Raw genomic sequence first — 27398 nt, forward strand, 5'->3', positions numbered from 1 at the left:
AGCCCTCCACTGATCTTAGCTTTGCTCGCTCCTCATCTCAACACTTCTAACCCATCCGACCCTCAGCTCGGCTCCGCTGCTCATGCTTCCCTGTCTTCCTCAGTCTGATATCAATGCATGTACTGCCTTTGTGATGGTATCTGATTTCTCAAAGCCAGCAAACTGAAACTTTAATGAAATATACAAGACAGACCATCCAGGCAGACTATACTATTGTACTACTCTTTCCATCTACATCGCTTACAGCTTCCGATAAATTTTTCATACATCTGTCAATGTACACACCCTTTACATTGATTGTTTGTGCATCGTAGTGTGTGTGTGGTAGTAAATGTGCCTGTGTGCAGAAGTGGTTCTAAAGAGCTCGTGGTGGTAAATTGCAAGAGCCTGTCATGAGCATGTTCAAAGTCCATCAGCACCTACCAGAAAACATGGAGAACGTCTTCATTTCATCAAGCACAATTCCTTCCTCATCAGATCTAGTGAACAAATCAATGAAGGCAGGAGTTTGAGAGGGAGCGGTTGTGATGACTAGAGCATCTTTACTGCTTACTTTTAGCATTTTGGCAGCACAGACTAAGGTGGGAAGATGGGGCAAGTGCTCTCAGCGGAGACTGGGAGTCCCCAGGGCTGCAGCCCTCATCTCCACCCCCCTCTCTCCATTCCCTACTGTGGGACAACGAGATTACAGCAGCCCCCGGGGAGAGCCAAGCTCCCGGCAGGCGCCACAGTCCCCTGCTGGTTGCTTATATGAGAAAGAGAGCACACTTCAAAAATTCCTTTCCAGCTCACTTTTAAACGAACAAAACAATTGCGCTCAAGCCATTAACCTCTGGTATTGTCTTGCAATGCATTATTAGACATTGCAATGTGATTACTGGCTAACACAGTTTAAACAATGCAGAGACTTGCGGTTTCGAAGCCATTAATGATTTGAAATGTACAGAATGTTATTAGCTGCAAGGTAAAATATGAGCGCTTGTGCCTTGTTGTCCCCGTGTAAAAGGAAATTAACATAGTTTCAGCTGTGTTTCAGCCACAACAAATAGCGTAGGACAGGAAGGAGTGTGGTGAGCAGCCAAGCAGCGAGAGGCCTGGACAAGGCCTATTATGACAGGAAGCTCGACTCATCAGCCATTCAGGGCGCTGTAAGAGGAGACATAAATCAATGGTGTGCCAATTATGACACCACACTGAGCCGTGTGAGTGCAGGGAATTAGCTGCACAAATCTCAGTATCAGGTTCAGTTAGATGGGCTGCTCTGGAGTGGGGATGGAATGCCAGAGAAACACCACAGGGAGGATAGAGAGGAGGCAGGGAAAGAAAAGAGAGAAGAACAGAAGTAAAATGCTGAAATGTGAGGCAACTCATTATGGTTGATAAGGAAATCAGCCAAATGCATTTCTGTTTATCTCTTTTGTTCTTTTTTCAGCACATACAATCGCAGCATATGGGGTGGGAAAGGAGATTGGAGAGGCTCGGCAAAGCCCCCATTATCAAGTCTTCACTGAACCAGCGAGGAGGTGAAAGCGTCTGAGGTGAAAACTGTAAGACTGCAGTCACTACACATCAAGCACGCTTCTCATATTTCATTCTCTCACACTGAGATTTCTCTCTTAAGAACATTAAATTTCACCTGACCCCCCTCTCTTTTTCCTCTCTCTCTCTCTCTCTCACTCACACACACACACACACAGCCTTGCAGAGTGCTATCAAGCAGGCGTCTCGGCCTATCGTGGGGAGGCTGGGAGCGCGGGTTTGAAGCAGGCAGCAGTGGCGTTCAGCTGGGCCTGAACATGATGCTTCGACACCACTGAGCTCACAGCTGTATCCCAGAACTTAGATTCTGATTAAATGGAAACAGAACAGCCCATTAAAGTCATTGACATACATCTAGAGTATGCATGGGGGGATGTGCACCAAAGGATGTGCATGCACAGTAATGTAGCGCATATATTAAGAAAAGATCCGTAGATAGGACTTGAAAGAGCATATCTTGCAAAAGCTTAAATATATTATTTATCACTCAGACATCAAAAAGGAGACTTTGTAATGACCTTTTTAATTCATATGCAAAGGTAATGCAGATTCTGAAACTGGAAATCGGCCAAAAAAAGAGGCTGTAGAGCTCGACTGTACTGGCGTAGCATGGCATGGTTTTTCTATTTCACAGTTGCCTGTACGTTTAATTTAATGTCACACTGGATATGGTACAGCTTTATCTCACGGGCTATCATGAAGCACATATGCTTCTTTTAATTTCTGAGATTAAGATGTGGTAGTTATCTCGCATGGGTGGAAAAAAAAACGGAGAAAAAAAACGCCTGAAAAGAAGAGAATGCGTAACTAATATGGGAATGTTAAGTAAAAATTTTGGCAACAAATTTTAACTCGTTGGCAGGATCTTTTTTTTTTTTTGAAACCCACATATTTGCAATGCTAATGGAAATACAGAGTAGAGACATGTTGGACATAATTGTTTAGACATTTTAAAGAAATACATTTACGTAAGAGAACAAAAAATGTCAAGATTGGGAGAATTTTTAAGGAACTAAAATCTCGCTGATGTGACAAACAAACATTAACATATATTGAAATATAGACTGCAGGTCAGAGATGTGAGACAGAGATGTATCCTGTGTCTGATAACTCATCCCCCCCCCCCCCTCCTCCAGAGTCCACACACTTGGGAGCAGCAGGAGCCGGAGTGTCACTCTGGACTGAGAGTTATATGATATCCCCGTTGAGCTGCTTGGGTCACACTCTTCTACAGTGTGTGTGTGTGTGTGTGTGTGTGTGTGTGTGTGTTTTCAAGTCATCAAACATCAAGGTTTGTTGCCTGCGATCCCTGCTGATTTTGGTTTCTGTTCATTGGTTGATAAATCATGAATGTTTTAATTGTACGCTGACCTTGATGAAATGAATGGACGTCATTTATCAATTTGGAGTGCAATGGGGTGATGGTGGCGAGAAAGTGTCTGTGTGCTGACAGAATTATTTTTCATCTCATCTTTGGCTCGGTCAGCCTCCCACCACACGGCCTACACCTTTAAAAAAAAAAAAAAAAAAAAAGGCTTCTCAGGTTGAAACAATCTCCATCTTGCAGTGATAATGTTTTTTTTTAAATTATTATTATCATTACATTTTCTCCTGCACAAAATCCCTCCTCTTTGGTACAATCCTCAGCTGTTTACCAAGTATAATTCAAAAGAAGAAGAAAAAAAAATAAAAGAAAAAAAAGAAATGTAAAAATTGAGAGAGCGCTGGTATGACCAGCCTAATCTGTGCGTGGGCGCTTCAGTGTGCTTGCACAGCATGGCTTTTCATGACATGAACATCAAATCCTGAGAGAATACAGCTGCCACGATGAGATGTGTTTTTATGGGGATTTAGGCTCTGGAGGAGAGATTTGAGTATTACCTATTGTCAAAAAATGTGCAATGTTAGGAGAGCTGCAGCAACGGAGGATGGGGATATTAAACAGGCCTGTTAATGTTTTACACAGTGTTGTTGATGCTCCTGTAGACCTGTAAAGTCTTCACAGTAACTCTTCCTTGGTGTTGAGTGGTACGGGCGACTTATTGAAAGGTAGCAAGTGGGCTGTGCATGAAAGGAAGATAATTCTGTTCTTCTAAAGGGTTTGGAGGGAGCTGCAACCCCCCACCCTCATCAGCCATTTCTTACTCAGAGCAGTGTAGCATGCAGAGTGACATCGTTTTTCATCCCTCACAAAAGGCTCAGTGAGCCCTGTCTTTAACCAGCTAACAACCACCAGCCTAGCCTTTAGTTCTCCAGACATCTAAATGCTGGCGGCCTCCATTTTAGTCGGGCATTGGAGAATCATCTGCGGGCCAGTTCTCTAACCTGGAGACTAGTCAAGCAATGTACCCAGATAGATGTGTGACCAGGAGCCAGGGAAGCCCAGTGCCGACCTTTTGAATGGTGGGCTGCCATTCTCAAACACTGGGCCCCAGATTGACTTCGCCCTCAGCCAGATGAGAGAGCCTGCTCATGTGTGAACAGCCCTGACTGCCTGCGTGGGCTCGCCAGATCCAAATGCCCCGCAGGTCTGAGGGAGCATTTTACAGCCTGTTTAACAGTAACTTCAAAAATCCCCCCCTTCCCCCTTTCCCCTTCCCCCCCCATCGCACCGTCCCATTTTTATCCAGAAAGAGATTTCTCAGACATCGGGCCTTGCTTGCTGATTGCCTCTGAACGTGGTGTTGATTAAAAAGTCAGCATTGTTCAGGCTTTCTTGTTTTCTCTTTCTTGTGGATCCTGGGAGTACAAACAGCTCGATAGACTGCGTGTGAAAGTCTTCGGGCCTTGTGTCTGACGAGGGACCCGCGGTGAGAGAGACAGGGGCCTGCTTGCCCAGCTTTTGGAATCCAATAAAGTGCTTTATTCCAGGGCTGGGGCCGACGTGAGGCTAATCTTTGATCTGAACTGGAAGCTGAGGGCTCTGGAGTGGGCCACGCTGCCCGATTATTTATGGGAACTTCAAAGGTTCCGCTGATCACACTTGTGTCTCATCTAGCGAGCGAGAAACAGCCACAACAACAAAAAGTGACTTTGCGAGGAGAGTGGAAATTCAGAGCACGGAAGGGAGAAAAAAGGTAGGGATAAAGCGAGCGAGTGTTTGAAATAGAAAGTGGGAGGGTTTGGCGGGGGGCTCTGTGGGGAGATCTCCAGATTAGATGTGATCAGGCCGATGTATATGGGCCATCTGCCTGGGAATGTGCCTCTGGCTCTGTCCGAGAGAGACAATCGGACCTGAGGTGGATAAGTGTTGCTTCTCCTTTCCCTATCTGTTCCCATGGAGGAGAAACAAGGCTGCTGATGTCAGGGAACCCCCCCCAACCCCCACCCAACTCCCCCTCCATCTTCTGTCTCCCTCAATCCCTTTTTTGCCCTCCGTGCTTCACTCTCCTGCGTCTCTACCACTACCACCACCACCACCCTCCCCCCCGCCATCCCTCCTTCTACTATCACCACCACCACCACCACCTCCACATCACATCAGAAATGTGACTGGCCTCAAACTGCTGACTTGCTCACAGTCCATTGAGTTTCCTCTCCTTATCAAATTACAGCCACCTCAATAACCCACTCGCTGCAGCACGCCGGAAGAAATGAGGTTTTCTCCACCGCTCCCGCCCCTGGCACTGCACTCTTTCCATCGCTTTTTTTCTTCTCTCGCATTTTTCTTTCAAAAAAAAGAAGAAAAAAAAAAACAGCAGACAGGAGGAAGGGTGGGAGGGGGGGGGGGGGGTAGTAAGAGGACGGACCGGACGGGGTTGGCTGATGTGAATGCTGGCATATCTTTTAAAGTGGGCATACGATGGTAATGTTTCATACGTAGCGTGCGTGCGTGTGAGGGGGGTTTTAGTTTAGACGCCCCCGCCGGATGCACACTGCTGATTCGCAGACATGGGCTGATGTCCAGATGGCAGGAGCCTTCCGGGAGACAGTTTTTTACTTCCACCCCAACAACTGCTCAGTCACAGCAGCTACACCGCCAAGACCCAAGCTATTCCGCTTAGCATCGCCTATCCTCGCTTACTTTTCCTTTTTTTTTTTCAGTTAAAAAAAACAAGCCACCATCTTCCCTTCAACCCCCTCCGACAACAGAACTACCACCTTGTCCCTGTGGAGAAAATGACACAGTCCCATCACCTGTTATATACCTGCTTTGAGAGAGCTTTGGGGGAGCCTACGGATCGGACCACGGAAGGTCATCCGTCTCATTTTATGAGCGAAGCCTCAGTTATTACAAAGTCAAAATGAAAAGGCTCATCCCCAGGTCAGCTGTCTGACAGTTGATGGATGTCATTTAACCTTCCCAGCAGCTGGTTACTGGTTTAGATACCAAAGTAAATAAGGCCGAGGGGGGGGGGGGGGGAGTAAAAAGTTGAAAACACCTCTCCAGGCCTGGATCCATTTTCTCCTGATATGACATAGTCGCCTCCAAAGAGTAATTGATTTATTTTTAACGTTGGCAGCATTGATGTTTTTTGAAGTCGTAATTGCCACCGCGTTAATGCATGCAAATGAGAGTTCAGGATAAATTTACAGGAACTTGTACAACCCCCTCACACACACACACACACACACACACACACACACACACACACACACACACACACACACACTACTCCTCCAATGTGAATTAACATCAATATTTATCTTAGTTCTATTATCCAATTCCTACCTCATTCACATGCTAATTGCTACAATTACCATTAAATAAGGGCCCCGGTTCAGCGGAAATAACCTGCTGCTGAGCACTTGAATCACTGACTCGTCACCTGTGCGCACACAATGCACAAACACACACAAACACACACACACACACACACACACATGCATACACAACTACACAGAGGCAACGAGAGAAAGAGGGAAGATAGAGAAAGGTATGTTAACATCTGTCTTGTGGTGCATTTTTTAAAATCCCAAAACACCTGACGAAAAGAGAAAGCAACCACGAGTTACAAACATATTACATGATGCTTTTTTTTTTGTTGGAAACTTGTCCTGTCAGAAGCATCACGGTTGCTTCTCTGAACTGATTGGAAGAGTAGTCCAACGCGAGAATGAACGCTCATGTACTGTATAATGATTGGAAGGAACCCACGGAGGGTTAACATGAAAGCCCAGCAGAGTGCCAACCCTAGTTACCTGCAGAGCCGGCAGTCGACGCGTTCTGCCTTCACCTGTTTTATTGAAGACGACGCCGGTGTGTCAGTGACAGCGAATGTCCAAGTTGAGCGGGAGTAGATTAGATTAACTCCCCTGTGAAAGAGCCTTGTCTGCTTCCATTGTGCATCCTGTCTAGTTAAAACACACACAGGTACGCCACGGCAATAAGCAGGTGCGCTGACATCAGAGTCGTGTTGGGAATACTCGCGCTGATTGGAAAACCTATAGAGTATTCTTCAAACACAAACAACCCCGGCTGACGTACGCCTTCTTCTAACCCCCCCCACCTCCCCCTCTTGAGCAACTGTCTTACATGAAGATCAAGTGAGTGAGATTCTTCCGGACTGCACTGAACCGCACCCACCGGACTCTACGCTCGGGTCCCTTAAGGGTTGTTTCTCCTCCTCGCTAAGACATCCATTTTGTAAATCGACAGTGCAAAGGGTATTATTGAAGACAGCCTCGCAGGGTGTTAGAGACCAGAGACGCCACGGCAACCAAAATAAAGTCCTAAAAACCCCCCTAACTGGATACAGACACCGAGCCCCCCTGCGCTAACTGAGTTGTAAACTTCTATTGCCCTTGGGCTGCAGTCATACTCTGCTCATCGAATCAGCCTGTAAACGTAGGAGAGTGAATTTAGACCTTGTCAAGAAAACAGAAAAAAAACAAAAAAAAGCAGAGGGAGGCAGTGTATACAGACGGAGAACATGGACAATGCAAACTAAATAAGTAAGAAAGATAAGTGGAGAAAATCCAATTCTCCTCTCAAGAGCAATACCAATGCCTTTGAAACTTTCTCCTAAAGGAATCCAAAAAAAAAGTGACCTCAGGACATGATTCAAAGGTACTTACTTTCTTTATTTGTGGCAGAGGGGGCAAAAAGTTTCCCAGTTTAGTATATGCATGAGTGTGAACCTCCCTCAGACAGAAATATGCATGAAGAATGATTACCAATGTCAGAGCCGTCTTGCCTTTTGGCCTGGCCTCATGCTCATGCAGCACAATCAGGGGAGCTGATGACCTTTGCTGATGGCAGAATACCTCATCGTGAAGGCCTCTCAGTCGTAAAGTAGTAGACACGCCGTGCAAGATCTATTAGTTTGCTCTTTTATCTGTAATAATCCTGACAGAACAAATAATACCCAGGCATATTCTGTGCAAAAAAAAAAAAATAAAGGCTGGAGAAAAAAAAGAAGAAATTATCATAATCATTCAAAGTGATGCTTTGGGAATGAAAGGAATGAATGTGAAAATAAATTCAGTTTCGATAAATCGACTTGCACTTGCAGAAGGCGAGGAGTGAATGGAGACTGTGGAGTGGATGGATACCATGGAGCACTGTCTGTCTTACGCACACAAACCTCCCTCGTAAATTATCTTGAGCAATGTAGAATTTATGAGGCAGAGATATCTCACTGCCGGCCTATCATTTCCATGGCTCTGTCACCGTAATTCTCTCCAAAACTGCCCAAACCCATAGATAAAAACGGCCACTGCAGCTACACATGAAAAAGAGAGAAGAGGCAAAAAAAAAAAAAAGGGGACACTAAGGGAAATAAGTGAGTCTGGATGATGGAAGCTGGGGTCTGTTTCTGACTCAAGTACCCACTACAGTACATCCGGGGGAAAAGCAAATAAAGAAAACATGCAAAAACAAGTGTAAAGGAGAGGACAAGTGCGACAATTAGAATTTTCTCTGTTGTTTACATTGTGCCAAATCAAGTGTCAGGGGGGGGGAATTTGGTGAATTGGAAGATGAGTCAAATTGCCAGCAAGCTCGAAACCTCAAGCCGGTGCAGCTTCCTCTCGGCTCGACAATAGCTTTTACCTTTTGAAATATGTATTTGTGTTCCTCTCTGTATCAGTGTGTGTGTGTGTGTGTGTGTCAGTGTGTGAGTGTGTGTGAAGAGATTTGGGGGAGCTTTTAGAGCGCTATCATAGAGTAGGTGGAGGACGGTGGAGTGTATCAGAGAGGGCAGTCCGCACATGCTGCCCCTGTGAGATTGGATTCTCACCCATGAAATGTAAGCACACAGAAAAACGCTCGGCGGCAACAACCTCCAATTTACACAGCAATTTTCCACTCGCTCGCGACAGAACTAAATCGCATTTGTCTCCCTGCCGTTGATACCACGCTGCCCTAGAATTTCCATTCATATCCAGTTAATTAGCACTTCCTCGCGCCGGCACCAGAAAGAGCAATCATTGGACAAAATGTGCAGAGTAATTTATTAGTTTATTACAGTTCATTGAGGAAGCCAGAATGTGTTGGATATTAGAATGATTACTTGTGTTTGCGCTGATAGCAGTCTGTGTGTGACGAGAAGAAGAATGAGAAAAAAAAGAAAAGTTATTTACCAAAAAACAGCTGGACGGATAAATTAGGCCCTTTTCTCTACATGACAGTATCTCCCCCGACTGAGCTGTTTCAACATTTCTGGGTGAAAAGCGACGTCTCTCAAGCTTTACTCCCTCCTTTGAAAACGTTAATTGCTATTCATTACTCGCTATTGCTGAATGATAACAATGTTGGAGTTACAATTCTGAGTCATTAAATTAGAAGGAAAGGGGATGAATAGGAGGAGTGGGCAATGGGAAATCCTCATCCCCGTTGAGCCTTGACAGTGTGTGCTACGATTTAAAGGGTCGCTTCACCACAAATTAGGAAAGGAGGAAGAAGAAGAAAAAAAATCCTCCCTCTCGCTCACCTCTTGTGGTACTTAACAATAGCTTTGGTTTGAATTGCAGAGCTTTTGAGATTTCCTGCCTCCGCTCTGATACAAGAGGAGGTGAATAGAATAGAATTGAATATGTGTGTGATGCTCAAAGCAAAACAAGATGTATAATAAAAAATCAAAAAAAATCACCAGCAATATGTCTCTTTTCATAACTGGTGTCCTCGTTACTCTGGATAATTCAAAGATAACACCGTCAACAATTTTCTAAAGGGCATGCTTACTGTATATATCGTAGGTGGCAAATCAGATCATTTAAAAAAAAACACTGTTTATACTGAGGCACCATCAATACTACTCACATCTAATGTATTGGGGTTGGAGGCAGAAATGTGATATCTCTCAACCTTAACGAATGAAAGCAAAAAAATAGAAGATTTTGCATCATTTAAAATGTTTCCTCATGGTGTTAATTTTATTTTTTTTTCATCTGGACGACATTATGTTTCTCTCAATATTAGCTGCTGCAGTTAATCAGTGTAGAAACATTACAAACATGTGATTTATGCTCTTTTTGTCTTTATCTGGGTGAACCGACCATTTAAGCCTGAATATCATCAACTGGAGAGAAACCTCCAGGAGGGGGGCTGGCGGCTGGTGCTGACAGTGCCTCCTAGACCCCCAACCCCCAATCACCCCCCCACCCCCTACCCCCACCCCCCCCTCCCTACCCCCCGCACACATCATCACTAATGCAGTACTCACCCAGCAGCTGCAGCAGCAGCGGGCATAAACACTTTCATGTAGAGCTGCTTGCACCTCCTTTCTCATAACACACACAAACCTGTTCCTTCATCAACTGGCCACTCTTACATCTGTCTCTACACAAACACACACACACACACACACACACACACACACACACACTCCGAGGCGGAAACACGGGAGCCTGCGAAGGCTGTAATCTGTAATTTGTAAGTTCCATTTGTTTTTAACACACACCAAACCAGTGGTCCTGTGGGACCTAATAAAACCTCATAAGCACACAGAGAGGAAGCCCGAGGCTCTGCTCTTTCCCACAGATCTCACCTTGATAGATGATTTTAGAAAAACACAGAGGCGTGCTCCACTAACAAAGTGCTGCGAGAAAAAAAAGCAGTGATATTTAGACTCTCCGTCTGAGGAGAGGGGAAAGTGAGGAGGAAGAAAACGAGGAGGAGGAGGGGGAGGACTCTGATTTGGGATAAATTACATGAGCTTCTCTCCTTTCTTAGCGATTACCCAAAGAGAAGCAGAGTAATCAGTAGGATACCTGTTTGGTTGCCTGCGAGGAACGAAGGAAAAACAAAGTCTGAGCTTTTTCTTCTTTTTCTTCTCTCCTGCTGTTCATGCAACACAGAGAACAAAGGTCCCATTTTTTATTTTGAAGTCCATCCCATAATCATTTGTCTCACAATGTTAAAGGGAGAAGCCAGTGGAGATCACAGCCATTACTTTATATTACTTTAGGTCTCTAAAAACGAACGTGCCATAACTGGCAATTTCAGACCCCCACCTCTGCAATATAGAAATAATAATAATAATAAAAGGGTTCATTTAATTTGGAGAAACAAAAACAATTATGAATCTGCCTGGGTGGAGGTCATCTCCTCTCTGCGGCACTTCTCCTCTCAGTTTCTTTTCAGCATACCTGTAGACTTTTTTTTTTTTTTTTTTTTTCAAGGAGAACTTGAAATCAATTTCAAGCCCCATTTAATTTTATACACCCGTACATGCTGACCCACAACAGCATAGTTCAAATATTGATCTTCTTCAGCGGGTGACCCAGGGTGCCTCTAAGTAGTCAAACGCACCGTACAGTTGCATCCTTTAAAAATTAACTAATGAGATCATGAAAATGGGGGGGGGGGTAAAGGAACTTCTGAGGAGGGTTTGATATGAGAAATCATTTCCTCAAACTTGGTTCCCACGCAACACGCCTGCCGCTGCGATGAAGACAGATAATGACCTTTTGAAAAAACAAAATTTCAGTGTTTGCCTGGAGATGTATTTGTCAGCAGCAGCGTGTCTTCTGGCGCTCGAGAAAAAAAAACAAAAAAAAAACAGGCTTGTAGGAGCACAAGGAGAAGCGGTAATAATGCTTTGCTGTTCACCACTGCCATTAAGCTGCTGGTGATAAAAAGGTGCAGTGCTTTTAATGGCTTGTGATAGCTTCTTCTTCTTCTCTTCTCTTTTTTTTTTTTTTTTGCTTTCATTTGTACGTCCACTCTGTTAACTCAGCACACAGGGTAATACGTCTCATTTGAGAGGATCCCGCCGAGAGGAGAATGCTTGAAGGACAGTATGAGAGTGACACTACATTATAAACATAATAATCACAGCTGGCTAAGATACTGCAGTAAAGAAATAATTGGACTCAAGCTGGTCTGGCTGCTTAAGCATTTTAACGTGCCACTTGCAGAAATAGAAAACCTCGGGACAGATTATATTCTTAGGGGGGGGTGAAAAAAGGGTACAAACAGTTTCTACTGTGAGGTTATCCTCCTGTCTTTATCCCCCTGTAACTGCATGCATGTGTGTGTGTGAGTGTGTGTGTGTTGTAGTGAGAGCTCCTGCAGTGTAAAAGACAGGGAGGTGTTGTGTCGTGTGTCTTGTCTCTCTCTCCTCGCCAGCTCTTCTCCCCCCCCTCGACTCTTGCGCGGTCTCCTTTTTTTTTTTTTTTCGTGGCCTAAAGGAGCACTCAAGCGAACCGAGCAGAAGAGATTTCAAAAACCAAGCGGACATTCCTGAGCTGTTATTAAACGGCCTGGGTGGGAAATAAGGCCACTGCAATGCAGAGTTCACAGGAGTGGGAGTCAACCATCGGCCTGTATCTGAACCTTTGCATCTCTGTGAAGTAATCTATCATATCAGCGCTTAAGAGGGATATCAAAGCGTAATGCTTTTTTTAGTACTGACCAGAAAATATGATCATAGCAGTGCGTATCATAGACGGTCAAGTGCAGTAATCTTGTGCTTGTACATGATTTAAATCAACATTTTACATAGTTTTAGTCCTTGTACAGCAGCCTGGGTTTTACATATTTAACATTTGAGAACTTAAGCTTCATTAGTTTAATAGGAAAAGGTTGCTACTAGCAACTAAAAACGCCATGATTCCCACCGCTACAGATTAGCAGGTAACAGAAAATCTCTCCTGTGGGTTTCATATTTTCTCATTTCTTTGCATATGTTTAGCATGGATGTTAATTAAAAGCTTCATTAGAAAATTTGCCATCATCTGAAGACAAAAACAGGTTGGTAATTATTGTGAGGTGAGGACATCTGCAACCGCAGCTTTGTTTTTGCAGGAGTGGAGTATATTAGCATCAGCAGCACTGTGAATGCTAATTCACTGACACTATAGGTCCAGAATATAGACAGCAGCACTCCAGGCTAACGCTCAACATTAATGACTGGAGGATATTTAGCATTATTGGCAAAATGTAAATACACATTTATTGATGCACTGCACAGCAACGTGCATGCAAAGCCCTGCAAGCATCCACCTACAGATGACAAGAATTCCTCACAGGGAAACAAATAAATATACATATGTAAGCTCAAATATGTACGATCACATTAAAAATACAGCCAGACCCCCCCAGTGGAAAAGCTTTGTTGCTGAGTAAATCTATTGCACTGTTTGTGCCATTCTTCTATACAGGGAACAAATTTAATTTTGTTCCATTTACAAAGGTCTAGTGGAGTAAGACGGTGGGTAGCCTTAAGAAAAAAAACAAAAAAACACACTAGTCAGCCTCACTGTGAAGTCTCTGTGAAGAACAAGGCAGCACTCGCTCACACACCAAATGAAATTTCAAAATAAACGACTGAGCTGTGATTTACAATTCTCCTCCGGGGCAGAGAAAAGTGAGAAAACATTTCAATCAGTCCCTCCGCCTTTGTTATGCTGCTATGAATCAGATGTTTAAGGGACAAAACAGCTGAACGGCAGCGAGAGAAAGAGTCTGAATGATTTCACACCAAAACATAGAACATATTGAGAGGTATATTCCAGACTCCATGAAATTGGGTTTTAAGTTTTTTTTTTTGATTTGTGCCTGATTGAATCTGAGTGAATTGTGTTGAGCTAAACTGACTGAAAAACAACAAAGTTGGCATTGCTTTGTGATATAATGAAAATATTTCAAATGCACTGTTTAGAAATATCAGATGGCCTGTGAAAACGGATGTGACAAGATCTGAGTTTGACTTGCATATGGTTTAAATATAAGTTATATAAATATATTGTTAACAATTCTCCAAAAAACACCAAAACCACTTAACGACATCCTTTAAAATTGGCTTATAAAATAAAGTTTAATGTCTTTAAACAGCTGGGCACTGCAGCTTTTAACAAACTGAGAAAGCTGTGCATTTGTCTGGGACTATTTTAAGCTGCGGATTAATACACATTTGTTGCTTCTATAGTGAGTATTTACAGCAGCAGGGAAGTGTGTGTGTGTGTGTGCGTGTGTGCAGGATTGATTCAAAATAAACAATGTGTGTGTTCATGGTGATGCCCACCGGTGCAACGGTGTGGCTCATTAATGTATTTTTAATCATTTTTGAACAACGTTGGAGCTCTACAGCACAGAGGAATATAAGATATATCAGGATACACACAGAGAAAGTAAAGTGGAGAATATCTTTGTTCTTAATCAGGAGGAAGTCTTATGTGTTAACCCTTTTTCCAGGGAGGTCAGGAGAGAGATGGTGTGGTGGGGGGCGGGGGGGGGCGGGATTTATCTGAGTCCCATTTCAAGCCCAGTGAGGCCACGGCTCATTTCTCAAACTCATCTCCAATGCACCCACATGGGCCTAACGAGAGCCCATGTAGGGACAAAAACCTATTAGGCCTCCCCAGTTACAGACAGCATCTCCATTTACAGCTGTCAATAGTACAGCTTGGCCTACAATAATTATCCCCCAGGAAGGAGCCGTCTCTGCGCGGTTAGCATTAGTCTTTCCCCGGGAGACTGCCAACCTGAATCCTTCGATATCTAAAGTCCCCGTGAATAGCTGCGCTTTGGGAGGCAGGATCAAGGCCTGAACCGAGGGGGAAGTGTGTCACAAGTATTCCCAGTCCTCTCCTCTCCTCTCTCTCTCTCTCGCTCTCTCTCGCTCTCTCTGCATCCCTCGCCTTTAACCAGATGTATCAGTGAGTGTGCGCGAGGAGGGAGAGAGTCGGTTCCAGTACAGTCGTAGAAAAGAGATCAGCATGAGTAGGAAGAAAAAAGAAGGAGGAGGAGGAGGAGGAGGAGGAAGGGAGGAGGAGGAGGCCTGCTGAAACCAGAGAGCCTGGGCAATTCCTCCCAGGATCCACCGACATAAAAAGCATCGCCTCTTCTAGGTGACCTAACCATTTAGGATGATATCGAAGCCGTGTACAGTTAAAGGAGGGGGAGGGGGGGGGGGAATTCAAAACAGCCCGACCAAAGAAGCCACAAAAAAGAAAATCAATAGATGCAACAATAACAATAGACATCAGTGCAGCGGAATGCCATGATAGAAAATCCAATTACAAATCAAAGGAAAGGCAATTTTAGGAAACGGAGGAGATCTGGAGATAAGTCCGAGGCAAAAGACACAGAGAGAGATGTGACACCAAGACAATAACAACTGCTGCTTTTTTCCCTCTTTAGACACAAGTAACACCCTGCTTCCCACCCAACAGCATCGTCTTAGATAATAGAGTTACATTTACGAGCATTGCCATATGCCCACCCAGTGCCTGGTAAATAGAAAATCCATGAGATGCCATGTTTTTATGGCTCTGAAGACAGCTACTAACTACCATGAGCAAACCTGAGCTACCCCCGTCAGCTTCTAGCTCGTACCATAAATATATTTATACTTTAATAAGGGCCTACAGCGGTGAGCATTGCATCCCGTAAAAGCCTCACCACACTGTAATTCATAACTCCCTCAATATCCAGCGCCATAACTCACGAAATGAGCCACCACAATACAAATTGACGGTGGGAGAAAAGTGACATCATCCTGCGGAAGGATGAAGCCGGCACCCCCGTGTGGTACAGAAACTCGCTCCCCTTCCCCACCGTCGAGGAGAGGAGCGGCCCTTCAGCGGTGGTGTGATACCGCCACTTTTTTTTTTTTTTTTTTTTTTTGTAATCAGAAGCCCACAGTTCTCCCACCACACCACAGGGAGTCTCTCCTTGTGTTAATGAAAACAAACATTTAGCCGGGATTTATACGCGCCGCAGCGACTACAAAGAGCATCAAAGCAAACTGCCTGGGAACACACACCCAAACACTGCTGCACACAAATAAAGGCAAGGTATGCTTCGCTAATCTTTTATGTAATAAACTCCTGTCTTCCTGTGATATCATGCGGCACCATGTTCACACGTAATAAGCAAAGCTGTTCGGAGCCCAACTTAATACAGTGTCTTATTTGAAATGCAAACAAACTGTGAGGCAGAGGCTATCACCTCAATCTATTCCCCTTCTGTTCTCTGGCTGTCATCTTACATGAGCCGACGCTGCAGCCCTGCACTGTGACGAGGGGAGGAAGGAGGTGGTGGTGGTTGAGGGAGAGATGGGGGGGTGTGTGGGGGTGGTGGGGGGGCTGAGAACACGGACAGCATCCAACGAAAGGATGCGTGATGTGGGAAGAAAAAAAAAGGATGGAGGTATGGGGAAAGACGCTGGCCACAGTGTGATTCAGAGGGTTGTTTCCTCTCACAGCGCTGCAGGGAGAGGGAGAGGATTTACCGCAAAGAGAGAGAAAGAGAGAGAGAGAGAGAGAGAGAGAGAGAGAGAGAGAGAGAGAGAGAGGAAAAAACCTCAAAAAAAGAGAAGAAGAACAAAAGCTGCTGATACATTAAAGGGGTTTAAAAAGAAAGGGGGTGTTTGGTGAAAATAGCACACAGGAAGTTTCAAATTCAGCTGTTTTCTTTCTTTTTTTTTCTTCCCTCTCGCTCACCTGTCTTTGACATGAGGAAGTCTACTGTAAACACACACACGTGGCCAGGTACACACACTCACACACACACACACTCACACACACACTCACACACACACACACACACACACAGGAGGCTTACCGGCCATCCTGAGGATTTGGATGGAACAGGGATATAGTGGAAGGTAAACCCATGTTAACTCTCATATTTACTTGTGGAAAGGAGCTGAGAAAGGCTTTTTTAACAGCTTGACGGGAACATTTTGATACATTTTGAAGTGAGGAGTCATGAAAATATCAACTATGAATATTATATAAATATGAAGATGAAATAATTTAAAGGGGAGAAAAAAACCCCATCTTTTCATCTTAATTATTTACTGTTATTTGTCAATTAGACGAATCTGAAAGTGTGTTTATCTGATCCCCATCATGAGGTCATCCACCTTTTGCATCAACAAAGCAAAACATTAACTTAGTTTGAATGCAACACATCTTTTACTGTTATTAAGTACGACATTAAGAGTGTTGGCGGAGGCAGGCCTTGGCTCCTCTACAGTCAGTATGTGTGTTGGTGGCACCTGGTTGTCCACATGCCTCCCCCCCCCCCCATCCCCGGACGGCCCGGCGGGGTGTGCCCGCTCTGGACAGATGGGTGGGAGGGGGTGAGGGCCATTACCATGATGGTGTAGGGGGGAGAGAGGGAGGAGGAGGAGGAGGAGGAGGAGGAGGAAGGGGGGGTGGGATTCAAAATGAGGAAGCAGGAGGACAACCTCACCGTTATTTCCTCTCAATCACTGCAGTAACACACACTGTTTACTGCAACACATGCTGCCGGTAGTAAAAACAGAATTGGACGCTCGACCCCCCCCGTCCCTCCCCTCCCTCCACACACACACACACACACACACCAACCCCCACCCAGCACTAACAGCACTCCCCGTCCCCAACTCGGCGAATTAAAGCGTGAATAATTCAGCAGATAGACAGGCACACGAGCTCTTAAGAGTCACCTTGTTGTTGATTTTTTCACCTCCCCTCAGAAAATTGCTGTCTTCAGGTTTCACAAAACCAGAGGATCAGTTACAAAATCAATTCCCAAAAGGAGGAGGAGGAGATAAACCCCCCCCCCCCCCCCCAAAAAAAAAACAACCAAAAAGAAAAAGGAAAATCAATGCTCATTTGCAGGCAGAGATGTATAATTATTCAAAGTGCTGTTACTCTGGATGAAGAACTCATTGAAGGCCTTTTTACGTCAACTCAGACCATTCTTTGCAATAAACCAAGATCTTTTTTTCTTCTTCTTCTTCTTCTTCTTCTTCTTCTTCTTCTTCTTCTTCTTCTTCTTCTTATTTCTGTGCGATTTCAAAACTCTGAATGAAGCCTACTGGGAATTTTGATGCAGTCGACTCTAATTCTGACCTTTTTTCTCTTCATGTAAAACATTCTTCTAATCAATGGGATATATTATGAGGAAGGGAAGTTTAAACCAAGAAAAAGAAAAAAAAAAAACTCCACAATGATTAAAAGAAGATGACCAAGAAATCAAAATTCCTCGCTTCATATTTCACACAGCTTCACATTTGTTTTCACATCATAAAACTAAACCGTAGTCGAGTACAGATTTATTCTTTTGCAGGAATGTAACCTCATATAAATACTTTATATATATATATTAATCGTGAAGGCCTTTGAGTTTTAACTTCCAGGATATAAACTGTAAAAGTGAAAGGTGTCTTTTATAAATTCTGCTAGAAGCTGCTCAGTAAATCCAGGTTGGGGTCAGATTAGGTAACACGTTCACAATTTAGGCTCCACACATGAGTAGGTGCTTTAAAAAAAAAAAAAAAAATCTGCACAAACAGAGCAAGCAGAAAAAGTCCTTCTACATTACACAAAAAAAAAATAAAAAATAAAAAGTCAAGACCCCCAATTTTTTAGAAACACACCCCTAAACTGTCAGATACTGAAGTGAGCGCAGCAAACAAACTGACTGAGGAAACATTTCCAAGCAGAGTGAGTCATGAAGCAAACTGAAGTACACAAACACTGCGTGGTCCCACGTCACAGTTATTGCAAATTCACTGCTTTAATTTCATTCTAAAAAAAAAAAAAAAAAAAGAAAGAAGAAGAAGAAGAAGGAAAAAAACAGGCGGGGGAGGGGTTGAGAGGAAGAGGAAGACGAGAGGAAATGAACAGGATGGTTGAAAGGATGAAATTAAAAGGAGGTGACCCCCCTATTCTCTTCCACCTACACCTCCTGTGTCCCTATTTTCCCCCCACAAAGAAGACAGGGGTGAGGGTCAAGGGGTTAGAGGAGAGGAGAGGAGGAGAGGAGGGGAGGGGGGGGGGGGGGAGGTGAAAGTACTCAGGGTAACAACACAAAGCAGGGAGCGCTGCTGCTGCTGCTACTGCTGCTGCTGCGATGCTATCACGTGCTGCCGAGGAGCGCACGGAGGAATGAAAGGCACTGATGGAGAGGAGCGAGAGCGGGATGAGAGAGGAGAGAGAGAGAAGAGAAGAGAGGAGAGGAGAGAGAGAGAGGAGAGAGAGTGAGTGCGGGGGCGACAAAAGCAAAGCGAGCATGTTTCAGTCTTACCTCGGGCAGGTAGAGGAAGGCAGGGGGACACTGGAGCGAGTGAGGTAGCATCCCGGAGCCGGAGAGCAGCAGGCAGCCGGAGTTGGCCATGGAGCTCAGCATGGGGTGACGGGACGCTTTGCGCATTTAGCAGGGAGATCCTTTCGCTCTACTCTCTTTCTTCCTCTCTCTCTCTCTCTCACTCTCTCTGGCTCGCTCGCTCCCACTCACTCTCTCTCTCTCTCTCTTTCTCTCTCACACACTCACACGCACACTCTCCCTCTCTCTCTCTCTCTGTCCTCGGATCACTTCCTTTCTTCTGCCTCCTCTTGCCTTTTTAAATTTCCCTTTTGCTGGCTTTTGTGTCTCTATTGAAGATGTAGCAGGGAGGCAAGCAGCGCACAGACAATGTGCATGTTCCACCTTTATCACTATTGCTCTCTCTGACTCTCTCTTTAGGTCCCACTCTCTCTCTCGCTCTCTCTCTCTCTCGCTCCCTCCCCCTTTAGGTCTCTCTCTCTCTCTCTCTCTCTCTCTCTCTCGCTCTCTCACTATCTCTGGCGCGACTCTGTTTACTTTGAGCGTGATAAAAGCCAACATAAGCATTCAGACACAGAAGGGGAGGTTCTGTGCAAGCCGAGGAGGAGGAGGAGGAGGAGGAGGAGGAGGAGGGGTTGTAGAGCCGACAGGGGGTTGGGTAGGTTAGGGTGGGGGTATAAAAGAGGTGGTGGTAGAATTGAGGGAGGGGTGGTGGTGGTAGTGGTGGTGGTAGTGAGAGGGGGGGGGGGGTTACTGATGAAGTCCCCGGTGGATTCATACATCAAACGGGGGCCGGCTGAATAACAGAGGGGATGTGAATGACATTAGAACAGCTGATCCTGGGCATTAGCACCTCGTGGGACGCTGCATGCTGCCTTTTAATTGCGGCCCCCCCACCCAGCAAACACACACATAAACACACACACATACATATACACACACACACTCCTCAGTGGCCGGCACCACCTCCCCTCCCTCCCTCCCTCCCTCTCTTCCATCCCTGTGTGTGTGCATGTATGTGTGTGTGTGCTCAAGGACACACACTGTACAGCATGTATAGCAGATATATCTGTGAAGCCAGTGGGGAGGAAAAAAGAAAAAAAGAAGAAGAAGAAGAAGAAGGAAAAAAAAAAAAAGAAAGAAGAAAAATGCATTGAAACAAAAAAACAGGCTGTTATTGGGCCCGGTCGTGACATCCTTCTTCATCTGCTCTTGCATCTACTGAGCTGTAAATATGCATCCAGCCAAGCATGTTACCATAGAGCACGCTAAACTGTACAAGCAAAAACATCTCCATGCTTCCTTTTAATGTGTCTTTTTTTTTTTTGATTCATTCTGTTTGATACTGCTTTAAAAGAAGCAGACACAGAGAATGCACAAGATGTATTTGTTACATCATGGCCGTATGTTGGGTATATATGGGAGGTTATATTACTTTAAAGTCAGGGGGAAATGTAAGAAATCTATTTTGGGTCTCATCCAACACAACCCCCCCCCTAGCTTCATTACTTAAATATCTCAACAGGGATCGGTGGGTCATCACCAGAATACGACAAAAGCTCTGGTTTCACACAGCCGAGTCGATTCCAGACAAGTTTTTTTTTATCTATAAAGCTCCAAAAATCACTTTACAATCCTTACAATAGACGTGCTATATATCCTTAGATCCTCCAGCGTGATACTACCACGTGCTGCACCCGAAGGAGCGGAAGGGTTAGAGAGTGATCAAGAGCGATCCGACCAAAGAAAAACTCACAAGATGATCTTTTGCTGGCGTATTTTTCCGCCCGGTTCAACATCTCTGATTCAAATAGGTGTTACATTATTGCTCATCAATGGCCGCTCCTTTGACAAAAGACAAAAGCGGATGAGATCAATGGGATGCTATAAAACATTTTTTGTAAGTCAAAAGTTATAGCAAGATATTCTTTTATGTCTGTATGAATTTTAAGTATAAGGATTTTTTTCTTTTCTTCTTTTTTCTGTTTCAAACTTGCTGCTTGGAGTTCAACAATATGTCAGCTTGCTTGATGCTGCAAGTTTGCATGACGTCTTGGTGAATTTGGGAGGTAGGTCTTATGCTACCCAACACATTCCTCATGCATACACCTGCAGATGCATGCATGTGTGTAATCAGAGATCCATAATAACCATAATTGAAGAAATAACAAGAATAAAATGAGCTTTTGACTTCAATGACAAACATGAACTGCTTTGAAAGTGCTACTGCAGCTTCTGTGTCCACTGACCATTGATTGGATAGATACATCAACTGCTACTGACGGATTAGAGGAAGCCGTAATGTTTCCTCTAGCATACAGCAAATGATTTGTTTGTTTTCCAAGTGCATTAACCAAAAAGTCTCATGTTCTGACTTTTGGTGTTTTGGCCACACACACTTGACTGTAATACACCAACAAGACCCTGCTGTTGAAGACACAGAGAGTAGATTCAACTTCACTATGGGACACTCCCTCTGCAGCTCGGAGCAGACGGCACGGTGCACGGCTGACCTGCACATTGCACATTCATACCTGTGTTTTCAATGACTCAACATGAAAGCATAATAAACAATCAGTCATTCAAATAAATGCTGTAGCAAATGCATAGCCAGTAAATAATACAGTCTCATTCATGGATAATTGGCAGGAGTGTGCTTGATGCAAAGATCAGTCATCACAGATATCTGACATAGTGTGAGCTGAATGGTTCGGTCTCATCGGCTAAAGATTGGAATCCATCTCTCTGTCTCTCCTTTATGTGTTTTTCTCTCTATCGCTCTCTCTCTATCTCTTTCTTTTTTTTTTTTTGCTCTCGCTCTGTCTGTCTCACCCAGTTAATAATTCAAATGAGCACTGCCAGATCACTCCCTTCAAAGGGGAGTTGCTGGAATGTTCTCAACGGTGCCTTTTTCTTTTTGTCATGTGAAATCAAAGCCGTCAAAACGTGGCGGAGATATCCTCAGTTAACACTCCTCGCTGCTGTTCTGCCAATTAAACAAAGATCAACAACCGCTGCGAATGGCTCGGAGTTGATCGATGATCTCCAAACAACAACAAAAAAAAAAAAAAAAAAGAAAAACGGACGGAGAAAAAAAAGAAAGTGATCTTAATCATCATCATCCTCATTTTTGTCACTGTCGCCCTTTTGTCTTCCTCTATTTCTTCCTTGCAGTGCAATCACCACATCGCTGTGGCAGACCCGTAATAATCAGCATAATCATTATTACCACAATCACCATCATCATCACTGTCACTGTCGACTCTGTCACGTCTGTCTTCTGAGCCTGCGTCGCGGGCCTGCTCGCTCTGGAACAGGATTTACCCTCCGAGGCTTAAATGTGTTTGATTGTCCTGAGCGTGTGTGTGTGTGTGTGTGTGTGTCGTGTGTGTGTGTGTGTGTGTGTGTGTCGTGTGTGTGTGTGTGGGTTTGCGCAGGTGTGTACATGTTTGTGTTAAGTCCCTACTCTGAGATTCAGCTGATTTGAGGCATTACAGGCTTTTTAAAATCCAGTTTTAATCTCCCCAACGCGAGAACATCCACTAATACATCCAACACATTCGTCTTTGTGTTATGAGACAGAGCTTCGGTGTGACAGAAGATATGGAGTGGTTTTGTCTTTTTGAGCCAGTGTTATTTTAATGTGCTCCCTAAAAACAGACGAAAAAAAAAAAAAAAAAAAAGGTTGAAAGCAGCAGTTCTAGCAGTAAAAAGCCATCACATGCACTGGGAGCTCAGTCAGCGATAATCAAAGGCAATACAAGCAGCGACTAATGGGGCCTAAACGATCGGCGGCGCATTCCTGCTCTCCACTGTTTGTCGTATGACCACTGATCAATACAGCACACTCGCACTAATCATCATAAGAGATGACTGTTTATTTCCCTTAACTCCCATCACTCTGACAGCAGAAGGAAGAAGTACTCACATCCTTTACTTAAGTCAAATCATAACATTACAGAAGGCAGATTGAAAAAAAAAAAATCTCATTAGTAAAAAAAAAAAAAATGCATATATGTATGTAGAGCAAAGAGCTACATGATTTAATATAGCATTATTACTTATGCACCAATGTGGAATTAGTGTTTTAATGTTGCTGGTTAAGGGTGGAGCTGATTCTGACTACTTTACATGCTGATTTATATCCACACGTATGCATCACATCTTATTAAATGATCATATGTTAGAATAAATGATCAGCAGCTGTATGTTATTATTATAATGACGTTAATATTATCTGGTAATCACTTAAAAATCTTGTTTTTAATGTTTTTTTTAAGCTGCAATGTTGAATTTCATCCTATTGTTACACTTTATTATTATAATTATTATTATTATTATCATAATTATGCCTCTATGTACAGAGAACTCCTGTATAGAGTCTCAGCTGCTGAGATCGTGAGCCCCCCCCCTTAGCAATTTTCTCAACCCTCACATGAAAATTTCCACCAGAAACGAAAATAAAGTTTCTAAAATGATTTATATATATATATTTATTTATTATTTATTATACATTTTATTCGACTGTTCAAGTCTGTCTCAGAACTTTTTTTCACCAATCTGCCAGGAATACACAGTTATTGAGGAAAGAAACATTGAAACCCTTTATTTTCTTTTTTACTCATTCCACCTTAAAAATAGTGACATTTAAATATATTGAGTAGCGGTACAGAAGCGAAGGGGGGGAGGTTGGGGGGGGGGGGGGTGAAAGAAATAGGAAACACTTAAGTCAAGACAAGTATGTGAAGATGGCACGGCAGCTGATTAAATGTACTTTGTAACTTTCCACGGCTGCACTCTGCTCTTCACTATGGACACAGCTCCCCCATCAGGAGGATGAGAGAGAGAGAGAGAGAGAGAGAGAGAGAGAGAGAGAGAGAGAGAGAGAGAGAGAGAGGGATAATATAAAGCAATACTCTGCACACACACACACACACCCAAACTTAGTAAATATGTATGAAAGTAAATCTGGAACTTGCTCTCTGTCACATTCTCCATTAGTCACAGTGTGGAGTATAATTACCCCCATCTGAGCCCCTGATGATCACTGATCAGTCGACTTGTAGAAGAGATTGTAAAGTCCAAAGAGGGGAAGGGGGGGGGGGGGGTAGCCTGGTACCCCTATCCCCCCCCCCTCTCAACCACCACCCCCCCCCACCCCACTGGACACACAGCCAAAGACCTCTGGAGACGGACTCTCAACAAAACAAAGCAGCAGTGTTTGGCGCTGGTGGATTTTTTTTGCTAAGAAGCAGCGAGGCCATCGGAGGGGCACCCTTGAAGTGCCCCTCTGACAGGCTTTCTCATTATCTGGCATCTCCAGAGTGCCAGCCAACCCCTGTTGTAGGAGAGGGGGCATGAGGACGCCTCAATCAGCCAGCCCCGGGGGTACCCAGAGCGGGGAGGGTTGCGCTCTCGCTAAAGGTCCACTGATTATATCTCAGGCTCAGAGCTTCAGGGATCCCCGCTAATTAAAGGTTGTGTCATATCTGTTAGAGATAACAAACCTATGTAGCTCATCTTTGTGTTTTTTTTTCCTTTTCTTTTTCAAATCAGGGAGTCCATTTTAAGAGACCACCACCCAGTCCCCCCCTTTCCTTCTCACTTGGACGTCCGCACGTCTTCGACATCATGTCAGGTAGCAGGCTCAGTCTGTATTCAAGCCTGACCAGCTTTCTGCACCCAAAGGAAAGGTTTCCTGTTTAACCTGCCCTCACCCATCTCAGCGTGCCAGCGGTGTTGTGGAGGCATCAGGGATCCTTTGTCTGGAGGCATAATTAAAGCTCTCGTTCATTATTTCTTCACTTTGAGCGCAGATCTGAGTAATTAGGAGGCAGTGCCACGGGGGTGGGGGTTGGGGTTGGGGAGTGTGGGTGGGTGGGGGCCTTCATGGAAATACACACACACACACACACACACACTCACACACAGAAAGAAAGAAAGACACATACACAATCACACATGCCCCTGCAGTCATAAAATGTAGAAGAAAGTGCGCCTGTACACACTCACACAGACACACACACACACCAAATGAGCCGCATTCATCTCCCACCTATCTTTGGATGCCAATATCTGGCACCGAGTGAAGTATGCTTTTTCTCCCCTCAAAGCTGTCATGTACTAATGCATTGATTAAAAATTTTGATTAAATGGACAGTTAAGGGAGGAACTGCAAGAGTGATCTGAGATCCATTCCTCAATTGGACGCTGGGATAGCATGTGGGGGCCTGGCCGCTCTTCTTTTTTTTTTTTTTTTTTTGCTGCATTTGGAGCAGGGTGCACTTGCTTCTCTAATGGATTTTGAAAAAGCTTTTGGCGTTTATATGGTGTCATTCATCCTCATATGTTTTCGCCTGACGCGTCTCACAATCACTGCTTCTTTATGGCAAACTAATGCACCCGGTGCTAAGATCAGCAGGTTGGCCGTGGTCATCGCTCACTGAGCTCCGGCCAGATATTAGGACGTCGCCAAAGCTTCCATCGGAGGAGGCAGAGCAGAAGCCGAGGAGTACCCGACTCTGCCTCCCACACCGTCATATATCAAACTCACCCCTAGCCACATCCTCTACGCCAAAAAAAACACACATGCAGTACACACACCGAGCCACTGCTCCTCTCCCGCTGCTTTGACGAGGAAGGAGAGGAGGGGGGGGGGGGGGGGGTTTGATGGAGCTTTATGGTGGCGGACAGTTAACGTCAATACATCGAGCGTTTTACCACTCTTATCCAAAGGTCTGGTTAGCTCGCAGCTATATGAAGGGGCTGAGGCCAGGCTGTGTGTGTGTGTGTGTGTGTTAGTCCTCGGTGGTGGGTGGAAGACAGGGAACGGTTTTGTCAAGGCATGGTGGGAGACAACAAACGGGGGGCGGGGGGGGGGGGGGGGGGGCGATGGCGATGGCTCACGCCCTGTAAAGCCCCTCTAGGGCCGAGAGCAGCTACGTTAGAGAGAGAGAGAGAGAGCTGACAGGGCAGAGGGACGGCCAAGCACGGAAATCACATCAGATCAATGATGAAAAATTCAGTGGCGGCCAGAGTTGCTCTTGGGGACGATGTCATATGGTGCATGTAAGCGTGTGGCTACTGGAGGTACACGGAGAGGCTAATGTGTCAGGCAGCAAATATGCACTGGCCCATTTTGTCTTTGACAGTCGGAGCATGTTGTTAGAAATTCATTTAACAGCAGGTAGCAGCTGATTACAAGAGGGACTAAAGTGTTTGTAGAGTTTGTACAGCTATTCAGAGCTAGTCTTCTATCGGTCAAGTCAAAGCCGATGTTTAAAATGACAAGTTTTACACCCCAAAAATATATAGAATAGGGGGAAAAAAGGTGAGAATCCTGGAGGAGAGAGAGCAACTAAGAGAGCATATTAAATTCATCCACGTGCATTTTTATCTCTGCAGCTTTAAAACTGAAAGTACTAACAGTCGTCTACTAATACTGATACACAAAATATAAAATAAATGAAGATGATCAGACTGAGCAGGATTACTCACAGAATACATAAATGAAGGGTTTAAAGGGTTAGAAGCTCTTAAAGTCCAGGTAATTCTTCACCAGATTGACCAGAAACAAACCTTTCATCTACGTATTTCATGCATAAGCTAATACTCAATTGAACTCTGATTATAATTACATTTTCTTAGATCATTTTTACCCCCCCCTCCCCCCCTTTTGCAGATATTCAAATATTATTTGCACGACTGGATTTTCTGTGATCTACAATGTTATAATTTCATGGCATGTGTGCATATATGCAGGGAGTGATTCTAGAGAACTAAAATCAGAGGGGGGTGCTTTTGAAACACAGTGGGTTTATATAAAGACTATGGAGCCTATTAGGCTGTTTTTGCAGCTGTTACAATAACATTTATAAAATAATTATGAATTAAAAAAACAAAAAAAAACAATTACGTAACCTTAACTCAACCACTGCTTTGCTAATCCATTAAAAAAATAAACATCAGAGTCCTTTCTTCAACTGGACACATACTGTAGGAAATATGTTCATATATAACAAAAAGCTAATTTAACATCCTTTAGAGCTCCTTTCACTACTTTTGCACAGCGCCTCATGGCCAGACGCACCAGTACACTTAATGTCAATCTTGCAAGTCACTGCTTATTTCAGCTGTTTGTGCAACAAGCCTCAACATCACGGGGTAGCACAGCATGCTCTCATCATAAATATAAGTCAGCTGCAGTATTTGACTACTAAGAAAACAGTCTGCTTTGATGACAGACTTCAGTCTTCTTCTCATGCTTTTATGTGTAGGGGTTCATCGGTGGTGTTTTGCCCCTTTTTTCACCCACATCTCTGCAAACGTCCGAGCAGCGAAAAGGAGGACATGAACCGCTGTCCATAAACTATCTGCTTGTAGGAATTAATCCTGCCATAAAATTTCCCTTTGGAGCATTTTGTTCATTTTA

At 44.2% G+C, this 27398-nt stretch overlaps 1 protein-coding gene across 2 annotated transcripts in view; it reads right to left on the reverse strand.

Annotated features, from left to right (window-relative positions):
• Positions 1 to 27398, reverse strand: part of LOC133998985 (RNA binding protein fox-1 homolog 3-like) — a 126276-nt gene that overhangs the window by 62874 nt on the left and 36004 nt on the right. The window contains exon 1 of one of the 2 annotated variants that reach the window (XM_062438063.1): positions 18950 to 19039. The exons of the other annotated variant lie outside the window; for it this stretch is intronic. Within the exon in view, the coding sequence (XP_062294047.1) occupies positions 18950 to 19039 (90 nt within the window). Of the gene's footprint in view, positions 1 to 18949; positions 19040 to 27398 lie in introns of those variants that run through there. 2 annotated transcript variants of the gene reach the window in all.

Source organism: Scomber scombrus, chromosome 18 (assembly GCF_963691925.1).
Source record: "Scomber scombrus chromosome 18, fScoSco1.1, whole genome shotgun sequence".
Taxonomy (NCBI): Eukaryota; Metazoa; Chordata; class Actinopteri; order Scombriformes; family Scombridae; genus Scomber; species Scomber scombrus.